The 17,680-nt window shown below is 45.7% G+C and overlaps 1 protein-coding gene across 1 annotated transcript in view; it reads right to left on the reverse strand.

Annotated features, from left to right (window-relative positions):
* Positions 1-17,680, reverse strand: part of ak9 (adenylate kinase 9) — a 359,309-nt gene that overhangs the window by 224,148 nt on the left and 117,481 nt on the right. Inside the window, exon 17 of the mRNA XM_078542572.1 lies at positions 5,579-5,735. Coding sequence (XP_078398698.1) covers positions 5,579-5,735 — 157 coding nt within the window. The remainder of the gene's footprint in view (positions 1-5,578; positions 5,736-17,680) is intronic.

Raw genomic sequence — 17,680 nt, forward strand, 5'->3', positions numbered from 1 at the left:
TCCAGAGTCTATAGAATCTCGGAAGATGACCACCAATGCATCCATTATATCTAGGGCCACTTCCTTAAGTGCTCTGGGATGTAGATTATCAGACCCTGGGGATTTATCGGCCTTCAAATCCATCAATTTCCCCAACACCATTTCCTTACTAATACTGATTTCTTTCAATTCCTCCCTCTCACTAAACCCTGTGTTCCCCAACATTTCTGGTATGTTATTTGTGTCCTCCCTTGTGAAGACAGAACCAAAGTATGTATTTAGTTGGTCAGCCATTTCTTTGTTCCCCATTATAAATTCCCCTGTTTCTGACTGTAAGGGACCTACATTTGTCTTCACCAATCTTTTTCTCTTCACATACCTATAGAAACTTTTACAGTCAGTTTTTATGTTCCCCGCAAGCTTACTCTCGTACTCTATTTTCCCCTTCTTAATCAATCCCTTGGTCCTCCTTTGCTGAATTCTAAACTGCTCCCAAACCTCAGGTCTATTGTTTTTTTCTGGCCAATTTGTATGCCTCTTCCTTGGATCTAATACTATCTCTAATTTCCCTTGTAAGCCATGGTTTGGCCACCTTTCCTGTTTTACTTTTGCATCAGACAGGAATAAACAATTGTTGCAGTTCGCCCATGTGCTCTTTGAATGTTTGCCATTGCCTATTCATCGTCATCCCTTTAAGTAATGTTTCCCAATCCATCATAGCCAACTCACGCCTCATACCATCCTAGTTTCCTTTATTAAGACTCAGGACCCTAGTCTCAGAATCAACTACGTCACTCTCCATCTTGATGAAGAATTCTATCATAATATGGTCGCTCATCCCCAAGGGGCCTCGCACAACTAGATTGCCAATTATTCCTTTCTCATTAAACAATACCCAATCTAGGATGGCCTGTTCTCTAGTTGGTTCCTCAACGTATTGGTCCAGAAAAACATCCCGTATACACTCCAGGAATTCGTCCTCTATGGTATTGTTACTAATTTGATTTGCCCAATCTATATGCAGATTAAAGTCACCCATAATTACAGATGTTCCTTTATCACATGCGTCTCTAATTTCCTGTTTAATGTCATTCCCAACATTGTCACTACAGTTTGGGGGTCTATATACAACACCCACTAACGTTTTTTGCCCCTTAGTGTTTCTCAGCTCTACCCATACAGATTCCACATCATCGGAACTAATATCTTTCCTCACTATTGCGTTAATTTCCTCTTTAGCCAGCAATGCAACTCCACAGCCTTTTCCTTTTTGTCTGTCCTTCCTAAATACTGAATAACCCCTGGATGTTCAGTTCCCATCCCAGGTCACCCTGCAGCCATGTCTTTGTAATCCCAACTATATCATACCTGTTTACATCTATTTGCGTGGTTAATTCATCCACTTTATTGCGAATGCTCCTCGCGTTAAGGCACAAAGCCTTAAGGCTTGTCTTTTTAACATTACTTGTCCTGTTCCCACTATTTTTCACCGAGGCCCTGTTTGATTCTTGCCCTTGATTTCTCTGCCTATCACTTTTCTTATTCCCCTTTCTTATTTCCCCTTTTTGTTCTTGTCCTTGATTCCCCCTCCTCTGACTCCTTGCATAGGTTCTCATCCCCCTGCCATTTTAGTTTAAACCCTCCCCAAACACTCTAGCAAATATTCCCCCTAGGACATCAGTCCCGGTCCTGCCCAGGTGTAACCCCATCCAGTTTGTACTGGTCCCACCTCCACCAGAACCGGTCCCAATGTCCCAGGAATCTGAAACCCTCCCCCTTACACTATCTCTTCAGCCTCATAGTCATCTGATATATTCTGCTATTTCTACTCTGACTAGCATGTGGCACTGGTAGTGATCCTGAGATCACTGCCTTTGAGGTCCTACTTTTCAACTTACTTCCTAACTCCCTATATTCTGCTTTTAGGACCTTATCCCTTTTTTTTTACCTATGTCGTTTGTACCAATTTGTACCACGACCACTAGCTGTTCACCCTCCCCCTTCAGAATGTCCTGTAGCCGCTCTGAGACATGCTTGGTCCTAGCACCAGGGAGGCAACATACCATCCTGGAGTCTCATTTGCGGCCACAGAAACACCTATGTATTCCCCTTACAATTGAATCCCCTATAACTATTGCATTCCCACACTTTTTACTCCTCCCCTGTGCAGCAGAGCCAACCGTAGTGCAATGAATTTGGCTGTTGCTGCTTTCCCCTGGATGTCCTTATACACCAGACACTGAAGGTAAGCATGCAGGTGCAGCAGGCAGTAAAGAAGGCAAACAGTGTGTTGGCCTTCATAGCGAGAGGATTCGAGTACAGGGGCAGGGATGTCTTGCTGCAATTGTACAGGGCCTTGGTGAGACCACACCTGGAATATTGTGTGCAGTTTTGGTCTCCTTATCTGAAGGATATTCTTGCTATAGAGGAAGTGCAGCGAAGGTTTACCAGACTGATTCCTGGGATGGCAGGACTGACATATGAGGAGAGATCAAGTCGGTTAGGATTATATTTGCTGGAGTTCAGAAGAATAAAAGGGGATCTCATAGAAACCTAAAAAATTCTAACAGGACTAGACAGGGTAGATGTAGGAAAGATATTCCCGATGGTGGGGGAGGCCAGAGCCAGAGGTCACAATCTGAGGATACATGGTAGACTATTTAGGACTGAAATGAGGAGAAATTTATTCACCCAGAGAGTGGTGAGTCTGTGGAATTCACTACCACAGAAAGAAGTTGAGGCCAAAACATTGTATGTTTTCAAGAAGGAGTTAGATATAGCTCTTGGGACGAAAGGGATCAAAGGATATGGGGAGAAAGCAGGAGCAGGCTATTGAGTTGGATGATCAGCCATGATCATGATGAATGGTGGAGCAGGCTCGAAGGGCCAAATGGCCTACTCCTGCTCCTATTTTCTGTTTCTATGTTTTTAGATCAAATTACAGGTTTCCCTGTAGAGCCTACAGATAGGAGTTTCTATGCGAGAAAAGGCTGCTTGTCTTTGAAAGTTACCATTGCCAGATGCAGGAGGGAAACAGTTTCTAGGTGAAGGGACATGTCCTGCAGCCATCTAGGATTCTGGGAGATTCATCCTGGCATGGTCAGGTGAGGAAGAATCATTGGAGCAGGCTTTGCTGCTGGTGGCAGATATAAAGAACTCTGAGAACTGAGGAAAGCACCTGGAGATGGTCACTCAAAGTTATTACTCTGAGAACTATGGATATGGGAATCCCATGGAAGCTAGGAGCAACAGTGGACTATTTGCTGTAAGGACTGTAATTTTGTGGAGAGTGCAATGTGTAATAAGTATAAGAGGGGAACATCTCTATCTGTGGTTTAAAGTATAAGCTGCCTGCAAAAATAAAAGTCTTTTTGTCAAAAGTGCTTTTAGTCATTTGTTGCAGCAAAAGTTTTAAAATGTGAAATCTTATTGTGTCATTCTTTCAGCTATCATCTGGAAATTCGAATCTATTTTTAGAAGTTATAGGTCTCTGCGGGGATCGTAACAGACTCCCCTACTGAGTGCAGAGACAACCACAGTGTTAAGAAGACAGCAGACCTGGATCTGCTTTACTAGATGCTAGAATCATGCAGATGAGGTAGGTACACCAAATTTGCATGCTGCCCACCTCCATCTGAACGCATAAAAGCAGGTCGCAAATTGTTTTCCCTGCACCTAGAAGTCAGGTTAACACAACTTCTAGCCCTAAATGTTTATAGGCTAGTACCAGTATAATAGAGGTTGATTTATTTGTTGCAGGACTGATATATTGTAGTCTATTTTGTGGAAATATATTTTATATTATCTCACCCCATTAGTTTAATATTGCAACTCTGAACTTGAGTATGGAAGGTACTTGGTCCACTAATTATACCTTTCCAACAAGATGTGTACAACATGTACCATCATGGACTTCTGCAAGGAAATTTCCTGAGGGACGTAATTAAGTGCAAGCAATAACTTTAACACTGAAGGGGCCAATTTTAACTGTGCAAATGGATGAGATATGACTGAATTAAAATCCCTCCCAAGGTTTGAAGCCTATGGATTTGGCAGTCACTACAGGATCCATTTTAAAAATAGAACTTTTACATGGTGTTCCAATTAGCCCTAACTTACATTTTTTTTGTCTTTTGCATACTTTTCTTTAGAATGAATGAGTGAATGACTGATGGTGGCATCTTTGGTTTAATAACTTACTGAGGCTGCCAATGTCAGAAAGTTAAATTAATGTTAAGATAATGCAAAGGGGACTTTAGTATTGACTGAATGTTGATTTTGCTTTCTCAGATTGATATCTTTTCAAGCCAGTATCTTTTTTAACACTGTTATTCCAATTTTCACCATCTCACCATTACATTAAGCAGACTGCTCTATTCATTAACCCCCAACATTCCCTCAAGACACAAATTACTTCATTAAAGGTTTATGCACGCAGAGGCCAGGAGGCCACAAATGTTCTTTTTTTATTTTAAAAATAGTTCATGTTTCATTCAGACCACTCATGAACATTATGAAAATCTGTCAAACTCCAATAATTTCAAAATATAGTTCAAGATAAAATTGCTTCTGAGAATTTTCCCAGTCACTCCCTTTGTGATTTTCCTATTTTTCCTTTACCTTTTCTGATACTTTTTCCAAGTGCCATGAATACCTGGGGTCTGTGATACAGACAACCGCAAAACGTGTGATACTTGGGATGAAAGGATTGCCCAGCCAAGGCCTCTGAGTTTTGGAATTGACCCTGAAATACTGCTTTACTGGGTTTGTCTTGGTCTGCCAATTTTGAGGGCATCTTTGGATAATAAGCAAATAAGTCACTGGTACTTGAGGGAAGGAACAATTCTTGGAACCATTATACTGTTCTTTCACTAGATACGACAGAATATTAGTTGTCAACCACTGGAATCATGCTCCTACCAATACCACCATTGATTCCTCAGTTGCTCCAGCTGGCTGAAGGTAGTAGGCTCTTCACTGCATGTAAATGATGGCAGTGAAGCTGGGTCCAGAAGTTCACAGGATTTTTCCCTTCCAATGCTACCACCACCAACTCAAGTGACTACCAGGAAGAGAGAGCAGTAGGCCTTGGAAGAATAATAAAAGCCTCATGCAAATAAAATATAATTTATAGGACCTGAAATAATTTAACTCTAATTTTTGGGGCTCTTCTGCACCCTTTAAAACATGCTCCAATTATTTTAGTGATGCAGCATGTGATCAGGAGTGGTGGATTTCCTCTTGCTGGTGGTGAGGAGATGGGGCAAGGAGGTGGTCCCATTGAGAATCTAACCTGCACTGGCAAACATATCTAATCCAGGAATGGGTTGGGATCAGTGAGAGGTCAGCTCAATGAGTGGAAAACCTGCTCAAATCCTCCTTTGGCAGTGAACCCCATCTGGAAGAAAATCTAGGATTCTTTCTGTCTGTATGCAAAGTCACAAAAGACTAATTGAGTTACAATACATTGTTTGTTAATGAGAAATGTTTCCATCCTCATGGAATGGTGGATTTTTGGTGTGTGTTATTGGAGATCTGCTGATAGATATGTTATTCTTACCACCAAAGCAAAATAAATTCAGTTTATTAGGTTACTTACCATCATTCTCAGCATTACTCAACAAGAAGATATTATCAGGAGCAAAACCTAGCTCTACCATTACTTTACATTGATCTGTTGTTTCTGGGAAATCATCCAGCACCCAACCCCCAGCCATGGGATGATCAGGGTTTTTCACTTTTTGTTCTTCACCAATCTGCAAAACAAGCAAATCGTAAACAATTGTAGTGTACGTCAGTTCCATTGCTATTGCTGCAATTGCCAGCCATGGCTCAGTGGTAACACTCTCAAATCTGAATCAGAAGATTTTGGGTTCAGGTCCTACTCCAAGAACTTGAGCACAAAATCCAGGTCAACACTCCAGTGCAGTACTGTGTGGTTGCTGTGCTGTCAGAGGTATCATTTTTGCCAGCAAGAACAGTACAAAACCAGCTTAATTTAAAAATAAAACTTAGTCAGTAATTTTGAGGAGACATACAGAATGTGAGACAAAGGTGGAGCAGCTTCAAGGCAGATGTCAGTGAAAAATTAACTTCTTGGTTTCCTGAGATTTGAGTTGCACTTCTAAGGTTATAAACATCTCCATCTGCAAAACTGTTGTTTTAGTTTCAATAAAACCAATTACTTAGAAAAGTTTCTACCCCTGGTTGGCCTTTACCTCTGAGTAACCTAATGTAACAAAGAGGGGGTTCAAAAACCGTATAATATGAAAAATTCCAAACAATTTGTTCTGGAATGGAAACCATGTGGTCCTGGACATTTACCACACTTTAATGCCATTATTTTCTTCATTATTGTTATTTGCTTACATTAATTTTGGCAAGTTCCCGATTCAATATTAGTTTTATTGGGATGTCTGGCATGCTGTCCTCTGCCTTTACTTGACCCAAAGTAATTTTTCAACATATCTGCCATTTCCTTATTTTCATTGTCAATATCACTGTTAACAGTTTCTAAGGGATCCACAATGCTCCTGGCCATCCTCTTTTTCCTAATGTTATGCAAACTTTTTGTGTTGGTTTTTATATCCCTTGCAAATTTCTTTCCGATTCCCTTTTTGTAGTTCTTACTAGTTGTTTTGTTACCCTTGCTGACCTTTCTATCTCTCCTGTTCAATTTTTGTTAGTGTTGAAGATAATCATGTTACCAAAGCTTTTCGTCTTGCACTCATCAGGACAAATGTAAGAATGCCAAGTTTCAAGTCATCACTACAATTTAAACCATGGAAGAAAAGGGTGCAAGTCGACTACAGTTGGCATAGGCATTGCCAATATTACAATCAGGTAAAGATGGGTAGAACGGCTCCCAACTTTTCACATTACTTGTTTGACCGCAACAGGATTTCTTTTAAGGATATACTTGCCAATTCAGTGAGGGCTTAACTGTTTATGTGCTGTGACTGTACAGGTTTCCTTGCAAGTTTTTAAAAGTAAATGAGAAAAGTATTTTTTGTACTTAACCCAGTCTAAGAAAACAAATAAAAATGTTCCAACTTCACTCACTCACTCACACGCACACAAACGAGCGGGAAGATAGATGAGCCTTCCTTTTAAAGTCCAATAAAAAGAAGTTAAAGATATATGGGTCTTGCAGACCAATGATTTGGATGATTTTGGGCTGAGCTCGATGGTCCTTCTGGATTCAGTGCTAAGGCAATTTAAATAAGTTGATGGACGATTTTTATCTGTTCTTATGGAGTCTGCAGTTGCAGGGTTGATTCTTAAAAAAACTGCCTGTGGCATACGGCTGGTCGAACAGCTACAGTGCTTAAATTTGCAGACTGGTTTTACAGCCTACGTACCTGGCATTGCACCAGTACTGAAATTCATACATGGCATTGCTGAATTGTGTGGTAGGCAGAAAAATTTTTGGATTGATGACAGCATCCTGTTAGTGGAAAATACCACTTGTGTAGCAACTGCATAGTAGTAATGTGAAACAGCTTGCTTAAACTGTTGTTCAAATTTCTGAGATACCTTGCTTTTCCAAGGTAATTTGAGTTAGACCAGGCACTTTTCAAGTCCGAAAGTGGTGGCCTTTGGTCCATTTGCAAGTTTGCACTATGCACTGTTCCACAAGATAGCTTTGATGCATTCTATTTCTGTGTCAAGCTTACAAGGTGAGCAAATGGCTAAGGCCCTATTTACAAGATTGCTGATAAGGCCAATCTTATAGCATATGGAGCTATATAAATCCCAATATGTATACTGACTGATGAAGATAGGCTTGCAGTGGACAGTAATGGAGAACCCATTAGCAGATTTCTCAACTGGCTCAAAAAAGAAAAGGGAATGTATTAGCCTCCTCCATCTCAAAAGTGAATTAAACTGCTGGATGGAGTGCACTAAGGTCCTTACACATGGCTGCAGATTCAAAAATTGTAAATGTATCATGTACGTATCTGAAATAAGCTTGGAGTAGGAGTTCAGTTTTAACGACACCATGTATTCCCAAATAGATGGTGTAGCCATGGGATCCCCACCAGGTGCAGTGCTTGCTAATAGATTTGTCGGTTTCCACAAGAAACGCACTTTTAATGATATGAGCCCTAACCTCTTTGTTTGGGAAGCCTATAGTTCCCTGTTACTTTTTCCATGGCAACACCTCAGCCAATCAGTCGACTTGCCAACCAATCAACATCCTTTTCTCCTGTAGTATAAATTGTTGTGATCATTTGAAATGTGGCATTCATATGTTTGTCCTGATGAATGCAAGAGGAAAAGCTTCAGCAATATGTCTCTCTGTTCACTGATATTCAAGTTCTGTACTACCAAGGGAAAAAAATTTTCATGCATCTTTGCATGCTTTTTCTTTGTTATCTGTTGTCCCTTACCTCTTTAGTTGTCCATGACTGTATTTTTATTGGCAAGTACAGCTCCTGCCCCTACATTAAACTCATTTTTGAACAACTGCCACAGATCTTCCATCATTTGACCCACTGTCAGATTTGTTCTGTTGTCAGCCTTACCTAAATCTAGGATCTTAGTAGTTGTTTCTTATTGCTCCCTTTCAAATACTACAAACTTGATCATATTGTAATCATTACTGGATAAATGTTCACACACTGCTGCTAAATCAAACTGGCTCATGTCATGCCCCTTGCTGGTTCTAGGAAGTATTCTAAACATATTCAAGAAATTCACTATGAGCGGAATCGTCCCAGATTTGCACTAAGTGCGGTAACAGGCAGTAAAACAACATTTTACCCACCAGCCGCGGTGGTGTGTTTTCACGCCATATCGTCCCAAACCCGCCACATTGCTTATGCATTCCCGGGAAACATGCCATTTCCATGGTGGGCAGGCTCTCATCCACCCACCACGCCATCAGATCACTGCTTCCTCACGCCAGGCACCACATTTAAAGCACAGCCTCTCAGTGCTTCCAGCCCAGGCCTGCAACAAAGAAGACATGGCCCTGAAAGGCAAGAAGACTGCAGCCCTCGAGCGCCTTTTGGATGCCGTGGAGGTCCGCTGTGATGTCCTCTACCCTTGCTCTGGCCACAGGAGGGACAGCTACATTACCACTTTGGCTTGGTAGGCAATGGCAGCGGCGGTCAGTGCCAATGCCGCACAGAAGGGGGTGGCCATCGAATGCAGATAGAGGTTGAGTGAACTTATCCTTGCAGCCTGGGAATGGCTGCATCATCACTCTAAACTCACACACTCAAGCCCATCAACATTCGCTGGCACCTCACTCACTGCCAGCTCAAGGGACATCACCACTCAATTCTCACACACCTACCATCATCTAGTAGGTCCATCTGGCCTCAATTCCTCTGGAGACTGCCTCCTCAGCCCTCACCATCTTGAGGCCACTTGCACAGATCAACATTTGCCCCCACACACACTCTGGGATACCCTCCTTCCCAGTACAGCTCTCGTCCTGCAGCCTCTCTCCTTGCTTGAGGCCACTTCTCCCCCTTCCCCAAGCAAGACCTTGCTCTGCAGCCATTGAAAAGCCATCCACATATGGCTGATCTGGTAGGTAGAGACCTACCCGTGAGTCCTCCTAAAAGTGATGCGATGCTGTCTTTGAAGCCTGGCGCTGATGACTACGAGTGCTGACCAAAGCAAGGTAGGCCTCCAACCCTTGAAGTCCCGAGCGAAGGGCAGCCTGCCAGGTGCACGTCGTTTATGCACTGTCGTGAAACTCATCGGCATGTTTTCCTGCCAACACAGGCGGACGATCCAGCGTGGGGGCCGGGGGGGAACGAGTCCAGCAGGCTGGCCATATAATTATATGCTGATGTATGACAATGAGGTTCCTGACATCCGATGGCAGGGAACGCAGCTCGCCATTGGCGGGCTGAGCAGACGATTGCAAATTGCTTTCACGCCGTCATGAAACTGATCGCTCCATATTGGCCTCTCATGCCACCGAACACGCCTGATGCCGGCAGGCACAGAAATCTCAGCCTACCTTTCTGACATGAGCTAGTCTGCATATCCCTATCTATTGTTAGGAAATAGAGATAGGTTAAGTAAGTTATATTTGTATTTGTTGGTGTTAGGAATGAGTTTTAGCTTTAAGTTAAGTTTGATTTGTATTTGTGTGTTAAGAAAAGAAGTTGAGTTTTAGTTTCACTTCAAAAGATGCCTGCATTTTAATTAGAGTTTACCACTCTTGAAGGGAAAACAAGGTAGAAAAAAATCACTGCTGTTGCCTTGCAACAAGAAGCTTCACAAGAAACAGAAAAGTAATTTCAGTTCAGTTTGGTTGCAAGTGGTCAGTGGGTTCCAAGGTTGAAAGGATTTGCCAGCAGAAGCAGCATAAGAGAGGGACAGAAAGCAAGTCTCAAATTAAAGTTGGAAGCGACAGCCAACAGAAGCAGGACAGGAGAGGGAACTGCAGAGGAAGCAGGTTTCCTCAAAGAACAGAACAAGAAAGTTCCCAAAACCAGGGAGTGGAACAGGAAAGATCCCAAGAGGGCAATCTAGTCAAAGGACAAGGACAGGAATCTGGAAAAGGCCCTGCTAAGTGAAGTTAAGAGTGAGGAGCAGAGAAAGACTCCAACTTAAAGGGAGAAAGCCACAGGACACAGGTTTAAAGCAATATAGGCTTGCGAGCAGCTGGAAGATCTAAGGGGTCAGCTGTAGCTCTTTACCAAGAGCATGTGAAGCAGTGGTGTTCTGTCAGCACAGCTGAGTCAGAGAGAGTGCATGGAAGAAACCTTGAATGCACGTGGCAATCCAGGGAAGAGGAACATCGGAAGGAGAGTTCAAAACCCTTGAGATAGACCCTTGTGGAAGACGTCTGAGAGAAAGCATTGGTTTCAGAGAATATTCCAAAGCGGGTCCTTAGAGAGTGGAGATTGGAAACCCTCGTGAGAAAGACGGAGTTCAGTGAGGCTGGCTGGCTCATGATGTGACGAACATCTGGGAGGGAGTTGAAGAGAGATCCATAGCATCTGTTTGGGGTGGCATCTGTCACTTGGTCGCGGAGTGTGTGTGCCTGACCACAGGCCGTCTATTGGTTTACATGGACTGTGTACTTACTGTGAACACTAGAGTATAAGATAGCTTTTGTGACTTGTGTTATCCTTACAAATTTGTATATATCTGTAAAAGTATAGTTGTGGGTGAAGGAGTAGTGTTATATAGTTCATTTTTCCTGTTTATCAAATGTTTTATTCTTTTGTTAAAAGTTCATCAGCTAACTCCTGCGACTCTGTTCAGTAGCCACTCCCCACGTATCTAAACAAAAAATAAAAGTTAGGATCTATCAAGCTGGGATCAGGCTTGTCCAATAGTAACATCAGCTGGGATCATAATGAAGTGGGGGCTCGTCCTGGATTATTGTTATAACGTGGGATTTCTTATGGCGTTGGAAATCCTTGAGCATTGGTGGGATTTGTGAATCCTTAAAAATGAGTACACAGAGGCACTAAGGTACTGGGCATAGGAATTGGAGTTGCTGTGATGTATATGATATGGGTTGGAATTCAAAATTGCTTTGGTGGTTGCAAAGACTTTTTTACAGATGGAAGATGTAACCCTGACTAGTTTACAGAAATTAACCAAGAGTAAGGTAGTGGAATTGGTGGACTAGCTGGAGTTAGAATTACCCATAGGGGCAAGGAAAGCAGGCATAGTTGAGATGATAGTGCAACATTTGAGATTGGAAGGGACATCAGAGAGACCACGTTCTCCAGGGCATGAGTCAATTGAATTGACTAAAGTTCAGTTGCAAATGAAAAGACTTGAATTGGAGATGAAAGAAAAAGAAAGAGAATTGGATTGAAAAGGCTAGAGCCAAAAGAAAAGAAAAGGAAAGAGAAAGAAGGGAAAAGGAAAAAGAGAGAGCATTTCAAAGAGAAATGGAAATGTGAAAATTCAACTCCAGAGAGAGCGGGAGAAGGAGTAAGAAAAGGAATACCAGGCTAAAAGGCTGGGCTTTAAAACAGAGGCCTCAGATGCTAAAGAAGGTTCTCTTGGTGAAAAAATTCTCCAACCCAAAGCCTAGTGGGGAGATATTTTAAGTATGTGCAAGTCCTCCCAAATTTTGAGGAAAGGGATGTAGAGGCATCCTTTATTTCAGTTGAAAAGGTAGCTAAGCAGATGAAGTGACCAAAAGAAATTTGGACATTCCTCTTACAGAGTAGGTTGGTGGGTAAAGCCCATGAGGTTTATGCATCACTGTCAGAAGAAGTTTCTGTGGATCATGATGCAGTATAAAAGGTGAGTGCATGTGGTCCCTGAGGCATAAGGCAGAAATTTCATAACATAAGGAAACGACCTGGGCAGACCTATATTGAGATTGTGAAGGTAAAGCAAAGTAATTTTGACAGTTGGATACGGGCACTCAAGGAAGAGACAATGTATGAAGCACTTAGGAAAATAATTCTCTTGGAAGAATTTAAAGATTCACTTCCTCCAGTAGTTAGAACCCATGTTGAAGAAGAGGATTAAAATAGCTGGACAGGCAGTGGAGATGACTGATGATTATGAACTGGTCCATAGATCCAAATCCTTTTTCTGTCATCTTCACAAACCCGAGAAGGATAGAAGGTGGGATGGTGAAAGGAAGGTGAGTAGCCAGGGGAGAGAAGGGACAGTTTGGAATCCTCAGGAAATGTATCCTCAGACCAGAAAGAAAGGTGCTGAGAATGGAAGTGACATTCGAATGCCTAAGCGTCTCCATTGTAACAAGGTGGGACATGCTGGAAACTAAATGGTAGACCTATTTGCAGTAGTTGGAACGTGTAAGCAATCCTCAGAAAAGGAAATGGTTCTCAAAACTGTAGCAGTGGTACAGGTGAAACGTGTTTGCTCCAAACTGACAGGAAAGGGGGATATGGTTCAGGATAGTCCAGTGAATTCAGGCTATTAGAGGTTCTGGATGTTTTTTCTCAAAGGGAGAAGTGTTCCCTTACTCCTCCAATAAAATGAGTAAATAGATCAAAATTTTGAGCGATATCAGGGCAGATTAATCATTGATGGTGGCAATTGATACAATTTGTGTTTTGAAAGTTTTTGATAGTTTTATGAAGGAACAGGTATTAATGGGGGTATTAATGGAATTTAAGAACCTATTCCTTAGTGTAAAGTCAACTTACAAAGTCACTGTTTAAATGGAATTGTTGTGGTGGAAATTATTCCTAAACCACCTATTGAAGGGTTGGTTTTATCCTGGGCAATGATTTGGCTAGTGGAGACACTAATGTGGCAACAACTGTATTGCAGCAGGCGATTGATCATGCTGATCTTAACCAACTCCTGAAAACTACTGTGGCCAAAAATGAAACATTTATAGCAGATAATAAACAATTGAAGGAAAACATGATTAAAATAGAAAACCAACTTTCATGTATGAGAGGGGTTTGCTAATGAAAAATGAGAATGAGTGAGGCCAATTGAGAATCAGTCACAGAAAATAGAACACATGACTGGGGACCTGAAACGTCTAAATAATAAACTTGTAGAAGCAAAAAAAGGTCAACCGTCAGTTAAAACTTGACGAACTTCAAGCATCAGTAGTATCTATGAAATATCAGGGAAAATGCCTTGAATAAGAAAAGGAATTGTTAGTAAATCAGACTAATTAGTTGAATGCAGAATTAAAAACCAAAACTGATGAACTGTTAAAACTGTTGGGAAAAGAGCAATGAAATTCTTGAACTTCAATGCAATCTGGAGAAGCTGAAAGAGATGATGTGTGGCATGAAGCATCACTGTTCTGAAGCTATTTCTGTGAATAAAAATTTCTTGCTGAATTGTGGTCTAATTGAGCATAGAACTGATCCAAGGAACAGCACTGATGTATCAACTTCAGTAATGGACAATATGAAAGCAACTAAAGTGCCTGAGGAATTGGAAATCAAGAACTGTCAACAAAAAGGACTGATATCGCAAAATGACATTTCCAAATCAATGGCCAGAGACACAGATTTACAAGTGCTTGCTCTTGCACACACACCCTCTCTCTCTCTCTTGCACACTCTCCCTCTCTCTCTCTCACATGCCACCCCACCTCCCCCGCCCACCCCCCCCCCACCTTGCTCACTTAAACTGGCTTTCTTCTCCCTTGTACATTCCCCTCTCACACAAGTTACCCCTCTCTCTTGCATACTTACTGCCCCCCTCCCTCTCGCACTCTGCCCCTCTCCCTCTCGCACACACTCTCCCTCTCCTGCATACTTCCTCCCTCTCCCTCTCTCGTGCACACACCGGCTTTCTTTCTCTTGCACACTCCCTCTCTCTTTCACACACTACCTCTCTCACTCGCACGCACACTCAGTGGCTCTTTTCTCTCACACACTCACTGGCACACTCTCTCGTGCACTCTCCCTCTCCCTCACACACTCACTGGCTCCATCTCTTTCTCACACACTCACTGGCTCTCTCTTCTCTTGCATCCTCACTGGTACTCTCTCTCCTGCACACTCACTAGCTCTCTCTTCTCTCTCACACTCACTGGCTCCCTCTCTCTTGCACTCTTCCTTTCTTGCACACTCACACACTCACTGGCTCTCTGCCCTCTCTTGCACACTCCCCCCCTTTCTTTCACACTCATTATCTCTCTCTTCCACACTCTCCCTCTTTCTTGCGCACACACACTCCCTCTCCTCTCGCACACTCATTGGCTCTCTCTTTTCCCGGACATTCACTGGCTCTGTCTTGCACAGGCGCCCTCTCTCTCTCTTGCACACGCGCCCTCTCGCACCTGCTCCCTCTCTTTCTCACACCTGTTCCCTCTCTCACACTAACTGGCTTTCTTCTCTTTTGCTCACTTTCCCTCTCTCTTGCACATGCTACCTCTCACTCTTGCACACTTGCAGGCTCTCTCTTGTACACTCTCCCTCTCTCTTGCACATGTTACCTCTCTCTCTCGCATACTCGCTGGCACTCTCTTCTCTCGTACATTCACTCACTCTCTCTTCTCCCGCATATTCACTGGCTCTCTCTTGCACAAATTACCTCCCTCTCTCTCGCATACTCATTGGCTCTCTCTCTCTCTCTCACACACACACTTACTGCCCCTCGCTCTCTCTCACACGCACTCGCTCGCTCTCTTTCGCTCACACACTCGCTCTCTCTCTCACACGCTCTCGCGCACGCTCGCTCTCTCTCTCGCACGCTCGCTTTCTCACGCACGCGCGTTCGCTCTCTCTCGCACGCTCACTCTCTCGCACGCTCTCACACACACACACGTGCGCGCGCACTCGCTCTCTCTCGCGCACGCTCGCTCTCTCTCGCTCGCTCGCTCACTCTCTCTCGCTCACGCTCGCTCTCTCGCTCTCGCACGCTCTCTCTCGCTCACGCTCGCTCTCTTTCGCTCTCGCACGCTCTCTCTCGCTCTCGCACGCTCTCTCTCGCTCTCGCACGCTCTCTCTCGCTCTCTCTCGCTCTCGCACGCTCGCTCTCTCGCACACATGTGCACGCTCGCTCTCTCTCACACACGCTCGCTCTCTCGCACACACGCTCGCTCTCTCGCACACATGTGCACGCTCGCTCTCTCTCACACACGCTCGCTCTCTCGCACACATGTGCACGCTCGCTCTCTCTCACACACGCTCGCTCTCTCGCACACATGTGCACGCTCGCTCTCTCTCACACACGCTCACTCTCTCTCGCGCGCACCCCCGCCCCCCCCCCCTCTCCCACACGCGCGCACCCCCGCCCCCCCCTCTCCCACACCCCCGCCCCCCCCCTCTCCCACACGCGCGCACCCCCGCCCCCCCCCTCTCCCACACGCGCGCACCCCCGCCCCCCCCCCCTCTCCCACACGCGCGCACCCCCGCCCCCCCCCCCCGCCCCCCCCCCCCCCTCTCCCACACGCGCGCACCCCCGCCCCCCCCCCCCCCACACGCGCGCACCCCCGCCCCCCCCCCCCTCCCACACGCGCGCACCCCCGCCCCCCCCTCTCCCACACGCGCGCACCCCCGCCCCCCCCCTCTCCCACACGCGCGCACCCCCGCCCCCCCCCCTCTCCCACACGCGCGCACCCCCGCCCCCCCCCCTCTCCCACACGCGCGCACCCCCGCCCCCCCCCTCTCCCACACGCGCGCACCCCCGCCCCCCCCCTCTCCCACACGCGCGCACCCCCGCCCCCCCCCTCTCCCACACGCGCGCACCCCCGCCCCCCCCCCCTCTCCCACACGCGCGTACCCCCGCCCCCCCCCCCTCTCCCACACGCGCGCACCCCCGCCCCCCCCCCTCCCACACGCGCGCACCCCCGCCCCCCCCCTCCCCCTCTCCCACACGCGCGCACCCCCGCCCCCCCCACCTCTCCCACACGCGCGCGCACCCCCGCCCCCCCCCTCCCACACGCGCGCGCGCACCCCCGCCCCCCCCCTCTCCCACACGCGCGCACACTCGCCCCCCCCTCACACGCGCACACACTCGCCCCCTCTCTCACACGCGCACACACTCGCCCCCTCTCTCACACGCGCACACACTCGCCCCCTCTCACACGCGCACACACTCGCCCCCTCTCTCACACGCGCACACACTCGCCCCCTCTCTCACACGCGCACACACTCGCCCCCTCTCACACGCGCACACACTCGCCCCCTCTCTCACACGCGCACACACTCGCCCCCTCTCTCACACGCGCACACACTCGCCCCCTCTCACACGCACACACACTCGCCCCCTCTCTCGCGCACACACACACACTCGCCTCCTCTCTCACACACACACACACACTCTCGCTCCCTCTCTCACACACAGACACTCGCTCCCTCTCTCACATACACACACTCGCTTCCTCTCTCTCACATACACACTTGCTCTCTCTCTGCACTAGAGTGCTGCTTTGGGGTGTAGTAGAGTGCTTAACTTGCAGTTTGGTAACTGAGGGAATTTGAGGATTAATTTCTATCTAAAGTCTAGTCTTTCTTTAATTTAGTTATTAACCAAAAGGTGATGTTTGGATTGGAAGAAGGTGAGTTTTAGACCAGCTTTAAGACAGGGTTTATACAGGCTCTGCTTGCAGCTACAACTGGTTAATTAGATAACTGGTTTAAACAGGTTTTAAGAGGCTAGATTCAGTGAGTATAAAAACAGGCCATCTTACAGTGCTGGCTTTGTCTGCACTGGAGTGCTGCTTTGGGCTGCAGTAGAGTGCTTAATTTGGAGTTTGGTGACTGAGGGAGAGCGGTGAGGAGAGGGACGAGGTGATCCTTTGAGTACTGAGAGTACGGTCGGGTAAGTATTTACTACTTTTATCACATAGTTTTTAAGGTTCATCATTTGTAAGGGCTATATTCTGTAACAATGAGGGGCAAGAAAAAAGAGCCCTCGAGTAATTGATATTACTTGATATTAAGTATCTTCCAAAAGGTTCAATTTAATTTAAAGGGGTAAGTCATGGCAGGAGAACTCAAAGCCATAGTGAGCTCCTCCTGCTCTATGTGGGAAGCCGGGAACGTTTCCAGTGCCCGGGGTCAGCATGTGTGCGGAAAGTGTCTCCAGCTGCAGCTCCTGGAAGCCTGGGTTTCGGAGCTGGAGAGGCAGCTGGGGACACTGTGGAGCATCTGTGAGGTGGAGAGTATTGTGGATAGCTAGTATAGGGAAGTGGTCACACCGCAGGCTAAGAGTCCACAAGCAGGAAGGGAATGGGTGACCACCAGGCAGATCAACAGGACTAGGCAGGCAGTGCAGTAATCTCCTGCGGCTATTACCCTGCAAAACAGAT

This window comes from Cetorhinus maximus, chromosome 5 (genome assembly GCF_964194155.1).
Source record: "Cetorhinus maximus chromosome 5, sCetMax3.hap1.1, whole genome shotgun sequence".
Lineage (NCBI taxonomy): Eukaryota > Metazoa > Chordata > Chondrichthyes > Lamniformes > Cetorhinidae > Cetorhinus > Cetorhinus maximus.